Source organism: Fibroporia radiculosa (assembly GCF_000313525.1).
Source record: "Fibroporia radiculosa TFFH 294 genomic supercontigs, scaffold977, whole genome shotgun sequence".
Lineage (NCBI taxonomy): Eukaryota > Fungi > Basidiomycota > Agaricomycetes > Polyporales > Fibroporiaceae > Fibroporia > Fibroporia radiculosa.
The window spans coordinates 25,977-32,299 of NW_012133251.1; the positions used below are offsets into that span (position 1 = coordinate 25,977).

The window sequence follows — 6,323 nt, forward strand, 5'->3', positions numbered from 1 at the left end:
TGGTTTTCTCTTTTGTCTGCGTGCGTGAATGCTCGCTTGTGTCCCCTTTGGCCTGCGCGGGAGGACAATGAATATGACGCGATAGATGTTTAGCCCCGCGTCTCCCTTATCTCCGTACTTCATGCCGCATAGTCGTCTGATGTCATGTCTCGCCCAGAGCCTGTTTCTTCTTTCTGTCGTCACCCTCTATAGCATGACATTTCTCTTCGTGATCCTCAATAGGTATCGGGTATCTCTCGTCTCCGCTCATGGGTTTTCGTGTATCGAAAGGTTTTGGATTTAATTGTACTGAACACGTTTGATTGCGAAAGGGGTGCTGTGCCTGAGCTGGGCAGGGACTCTGAGAGGGTCCCCGTTGAGTGCAAGGTATGTTCAGTCCTGATTATTACGAGCCGCTTTCGGCGTTGATTTGGGTTCAGAAGATCTTCATAAAGAATATGTGATGTCCTGAGTTATACATATCGTCAATGATGAGAGCACAACGACTACAGCAGCTTACAATTTGCGCCAATCGTTACCATGTACATTGTATGCTCAGCTTGTATTCAGACCATCAAGCTTACTATCATGGGGGCATCGATTCCCAGCCCACATGTCTATCAGCGCAGTCTATGGTAGTGTTGTGGTGAGTGGGCATCGATTCCGTTTAGATCTTCCGATAATCAGCGAAATATTGTCAAATATTCCAACAGAGAGAAATCGCAGCGCGAGTCAGGTATGTATGCACATGTGAGGAATGATCTCATTTGCGTGGCTTCATGTTGGATTCGCATATTGATTGCATGGATCTTGGTGATGTCCGCTACCATGCGTTGGTGTCGAACCCATGAACACTTGTGCACGCTGATTGGTTCTGCACACCCTTTTGAAGAGGCTCTGTACGAGAAGTCCGCTGGGACTGCGCGCACATCTTGACAAACTGCGGCTGTGGCAAAACCCGGAGTTGTAGGCTATTGAAGAGGAACTGATATCCTGCTTCAATATCCCGACTTCCTATCAAAATCACTGTATAATAACGCTGCAGGTGCATGGAGAGATGAAGCCTTGCTAAAAATACGGCTTGTGTGTGCAGGAAATGTTGGTGAGAATCGTGATTGACTTTGATCGAAGTAACAGATCGATCAACCGCAAGAGCACCCGCAGTGTGTTTCACAAGGGTGTTCCGCCTCGACCTTAGATCCGAATCTATTGTATCGCCACAGAAACACATCTAAGCGCAACAGACGCTACGAGACCAGATGGGTCGACTGCAGTACAGATCTTTGAAGTTCAATTCAGATTTAAACATCCTGGAGCCAGTCGTCTTCCAGCAATTCCTTCGCTGCGGGTCGCTGCTCGGGATCTATCGTCAAACAGCGCCGTATGAAGGCGGCGGCGGGGTCCACATCCGCCTCGCCAAGGACGTTGTAAATCTCGAGGCACGCTTCAAGGGATTGGGGTACGTAGTGCTGGATACGGAGGAGGGCATCTAGTGCGATATCAGATGTGATCGATGACGTTGCACCCCTGTTTCGTACCTTCAGCGTCGAAGTAATCGTCGCGCCTAGTAGCCTTGGCCAAAAGATGCGGAGGGAAAGGGCCAATATGTTCAATTATTCGGCGCAGCAGTGAGTCCTCGAGCGTGACAGACTCTGTCTCGTACAAGGTGAAGAGCGGGCAACCGATTAGAAACTCGAACACCTATTTCCTTTCGCGTGAGTCCAGTCGAATGGCATGTAAAAGAAGGAAGATTTATTCACCAGACCTCCAAGCGACCAGATATCCGTCGCAGTGGACCAAGGGTAGCCTATCAAGACCTCGGGGGCACGAAGTAACAAAGGCTGAGTTCCATGCGTATGTTTTTCATCAGCAGAGGCCGCTGAAAGATAAAAAAGACGTTTTCAGTATCTGACCCAACGTTGGGCCAAAACCTTAGCTCACTTTCGCCATAGTCAACAAGACAAATTTCGATATTGCTCATGTCTTCTCGTAAACCAAAGTTCGGCAGCGGCTGCGATTTGACCGTAATGATTGGGTCAGGAGATAAGTCTGGCTCGAAACGAGGTTCGTAGCAGGTGGACGGAGAATCTTCGATGTGGCGCGCTATCGCGTCATCTTGGCACGAAGGCGAATAGAGGATGTTGGCTGGTTTGAGATCTGACGAGAATTCTTTCAATGAATGCGTGATACAACGAGCACTATGTCTCACCTCCGTGAACGATTCTGCATTCCGTGTGCAAGTAGTCGAGAGCGAGAAGTAACTGTTTGATGATACGTTTGGTAGTAATAACGGAAAAGTGATTGCCTGGTAACTCGGACCGCAGCGTGTCCATATTCCGCCCGTACACTTGCGTCACTAAGCAATAATGAGGGCCGTGCTTGCCTTTCTCGACGAATTGGTCCTCGAGCGCGATACAATGCTTGTAACCGGGATGGTTTGGATTTCGGGACGTGACAAGCCTGAGCGATTTGATCTCATTCATGTGTCCGTACACGGCTCCGGCAGTGGCGTTGACCGTCATGACTTTAACAGACACGTATCGCGACCGATAGGATTTTCTAGTACATGGGATTAGTGAAGGCAGGTGGTCGGGTTGGGTTTGTGAGGCACTTATGAGATTTAGCAAGCCAGACGCTGGAGTACCCTCCCCAGCCTAGCTTGCGCACAATTTCTATATCACGATGGTCTTTATCCAGATGTTGTCCCAGCGTCAGAGGGAAATATCCGTATCCTATTTCCGGGGATAGCATGTGGGGTTCTTCGTCACAGGTGAAAGATTCTCCATCACCTTCCTTGAGACGAACGCTTTGCATGGCAAGTAGAGGATTGGCATTAGGATCTATTCCCTCGCCACGGGTGCTATCTGAAAAACTGCGGAGATGTGGGACAACATGTGTCCAAGATTGCGATATACGAGAGCACGCCACATGTCTGGGTCGAGAGGCGCAACGAGTTGCGTTCAGACTGATAGATTTTAAGACGAGAATCATAGCAACATACGGCGAGTGTCGTTTGAAACGTGAAAGAGTCCGGTGTGATTAGGGCTTGCAGTTGTCATGATCGCAGTCTTTATGGTCGGACTTTGAGTTTTCGCCCACCCCTTCTTTTTCATCTTCATTAGGAAGTCGGCTATTCTATTATGGTAATCTTTCCCATGTTCTTCCGTCTGGGAGGAGGATTCATGTCGGGGCCACCCGAGTATATCAACCTGAATAGAACAAATATGTGAACTTTAGGAACCCGTAGCGGTGGTCAGCGTGTGCGTATTTGCCAATTTTCTAGGCGAATATTTGCCGCAAGTTGCTACGCCAGAAAGATACTCGAACCTGAAGCGACGCGTTAAGTCGCACACGACGACGACACTCTGATCGTCGTCTTCGACCTACGTCATAGGTGCTTCTTTCCACCTGCATTCGCTCATCTGTTTCGACTTTTATTTTTTTTCCCTTGGCAGATCCCCTATATAAGCACGGTGAAGGCCGTCCTGCGACGTTCTGCCCTTTCTTTCCTCCCCCCGCCTCCTCTGCTACTGTGGCTGCGTTCACTCTGGTTCTTCGGCCGTACATTCTCTGCAGAGAATACTCAGACTGAGTGTCGTTGCATGTGAGAACGAAAGCGTAAAGTGCGCAGACGCAGTCTCGAACTGCGCGTTAGCGGTTTCAAACTCCGTCTGGGATGGGTGGCTGCTGTGTGGCTCCAGTCAAAGTCAGACAACTCCGGTCACTTCTCTCCTGCCGCCATCTGAACCGGTCCTCTCTGTTTGCTCCCATTCCGTTGCCGGTGGGAACATCCGCCAATTGAGGGCCCTCTCGGTCATTACCCACAACAGCACCCCGTGCCATCCGCGACCTTCGCAGCCCGGCTGTTCATATTCTTCTACGACTGCCCTCATGTCTACTCGTCTGCGCTTCTCTACTATCTGAGTTTCTTCCAGCCCTGCCATGTCCAATGAGACCCAGAAAGCCGACCAGATAGCTCACAGGTTCTACACGAAGCTCACTCTTGTCGTCTATCATGCCAGGGCAACCCTCGAGCCCCTTCCGCAGGCTAAAGTGGATAAGTGGGTGAGTAGATCGCGGCGCTTTGTGACGGCATATATATCACTAAGATTATAAAGTTCAATCTCGAGACACCAGACCCTGACATACTCAAGGAGCACACCCGACTTTACCGTTCTATCTCCTCCGCAGCGTCGACGCCCGCTTTCCGCCTCCAAGTTGTGCTGCGTGTCCCCGAGCTGACGAACAATCAAGTGCTCCTCTATCTCCCTCTCGACTCTACGAGACAGCAAGTCGACCCGACTCCGAGATTCATCCTGCTCGAATCATGGGATATCACTTTCTCGCCCAGGAACACTTACGCTCGCCCCGGTGTCGATGAGGTGGATGTTGCGCCGGCGACGATGTACAAGCACGGCGTCCCGCTGTTCCGGAGTATATTCACACTTCTCCGCATCATTCCTGCATGGAAGCTCGCTCGAAGGCTGCGCAGGCGCACAGTTGGGCGGAATGGGCACTTTAGCATTGAGTTGCGCGTGCAGGCAGGAGATGATGGCCGCGAAGGCATTCTGGGGTTCGGTGCGCCACGTTGTCTTTGTATGAGTCTATGTGTGTATTTACGATCGTGACTCACATTGCCTAGACTCGCCTTTCGCTCCCGGAAGGGGTCAGCTTGCACAGGATGCACACGCGTTTCCCCCTATCACGCACCCATCGGGCACACTTGCGTTTTCTGTGACATATCTGACAGCGCCTCACTTCGAAGTGGATGAACGCGAGTCACACCTATCTCGTTTTCTGTCATTGGACGAGGGTACCGAGTTTACGCCAACACTGGTGAAGAACCAGCAGCGCGATTCGTTATCGACCTCACCTGGTAGCCTGCCGATGCGCACGTCTCTCCCTCGCTCTCCCCCATCGGTTGCAGACCGCTTCGTGGTACCACCGCCAATAAGCTCTCGCGCCACATCGTTTCCTACCCATAACAGCAGCCCGCGCATGCAGAACGTGGCGTTGCCTTCTACGCGGCGACCATCAAATGCGGGGCTAGGAGCGACGGGATCAGCGTCTGGGTTGTCGGACGCGTCGTCTTCGAGGCAGGGTACGGGGTCAGTTGGTGAGGGTCAGACTGTGTCTGCCTTAGCAGCTAGATTGAGGAGAGAAAGCACGGGGATGGTGCGCGGCGGGGTAAGTGTGCGCCACATTCCTTTCCGGCCGCCTAGATTCATGTAAGTTTGTCACTAGGATCATGCCTCTGCTCCAGGTCCTGTGCCGATTCGCCGCTCACCGATAAACCCTGTCAACCCGTTCAAATCCTCAACACTGTCATCCGGTTCGCCCTCTCTCCACTCGCCATCGCCTTCGCTCCGTCAGCACTCGCCTTTGTCTTCACTCCCTGGTGGCGCGGGTCCTTCACTTCCATCGCGACCTGCGTATACGTCACCGACGTCCTCACGAGCAATTTCGAGTACCGGCCCGATTGGAAGCAGAGCACCGTCATCTCCTGTGACGCCATTCCGGCCTTCTCCCCCGTTTGCGCCATCGAGCTTGGGCGGGCGTTCTTTGGCGAGTGCAGAAGGCGCTTTAGCGGGCGTCTCGGAAAGTCCTAGGTTGGCGAGCGGCAAGAGATATTCAAGTAGTTTTGGACATCGGTATGCGGCAACGGGAGGCGCGGGTAGTGAGGGTAGTGCAGGGAGTGGGGCGAAGGAGGGTGAGAGAGTAGCGGTGAGTGTTTATCTTATAGATTGTGTTCATTCTCATCAGTCATTGTGGGTGCTGTGTTGATGCTCATGACTCCTCAGGGCGCTTCATTCCTCAGCACGAATACGGATGACGATGACATCTCGGCATTTGTACAGGATATCGACGCGCGGAAGCCATTAGTTGGGATGAGAGAACAGAGCACGCCACCACAAACAGTGTCCCCAGAAGAGGATTCGAGCTCTGGGAGAGAGGAACGGTCGCCGAGCGTGCATTCACGCACACGAACAGGGTCCATGCCTGAGCCGATGCTCGCCACCGAGGCTGCGGTGGATGAGCGCCTGCGGGAGATGAACGAGGCATTCATGACGAGTTTACGGGGTCTCGGAGGAAGGCGGCGAGCGCGTCAGGGATCTGGAAATGGTAGCGGAGCGACCACTGAGAACCGTCCTGATAGGGCGGAGGGTGTAGGGTCAGGTGCGACGAGAATTGATATTGGCGGGATTGCGCTGCCTCCAGAGTACGTGCGACCACGACTGGGGTCCGCTGCCAGTGCAGGGTCGGGGTTCAGTATTGCATCGGGGGAGGTGCTCGGGCGGATGGATCCCGAGGTCCCTGGTGATACAGGAAGATGTAATCGTTGA

The 6,323-nt window shown here is 52.6% G+C and overlaps 2 protein-coding genes across 2 annotated transcripts; one reads left to right on the plus strand and one right to left on the minus strand.

Annotated features, from left to right (window-relative positions):
- Window positions 1-1,280: 1,280 nt before the first annotated feature.
- On the minus strand, window positions 1,281-2,793 carry FIBRA_01909 (uncharacterized protein; the record flags this gene model as incomplete). The annotated part of the gene is made up of 6 exons (XM_012323777.1): window positions 1,281-1,468; window positions 1,518-1,680; window positions 1,740-1,858; window positions 1,921-2,136; window positions 2,189-2,538; window positions 2,591-2,793. The coding sequence occupies 6 exons, from the start codon at window positions 2,791-2,793 to the stop codon at window positions 1,281-1,283; spliced, it is 1,239 nt and encodes a 412-aa protein (XP_012179167.1).
- A 1,128-nt stretch (window positions 2,794-3,921) lies between these two features.
- FIBRA_01910 (uncharacterized protein) lies at window positions 3,922-6,323 on the plus strand (the record flags this gene model as incomplete). The annotated part of the gene is made up of 5 exons (XM_012323778.1): window positions 3,922-4,044; window positions 4,098-4,557; window positions 4,622-5,166; window positions 5,224-5,689; window positions 5,743-6,323. 5 exons carry the CDS (start codon window positions 3,922-3,924, stop codon window positions 6,321-6,323), a joined length of 2,175 nt encoding a protein of 724 aa, XP_012179168.1.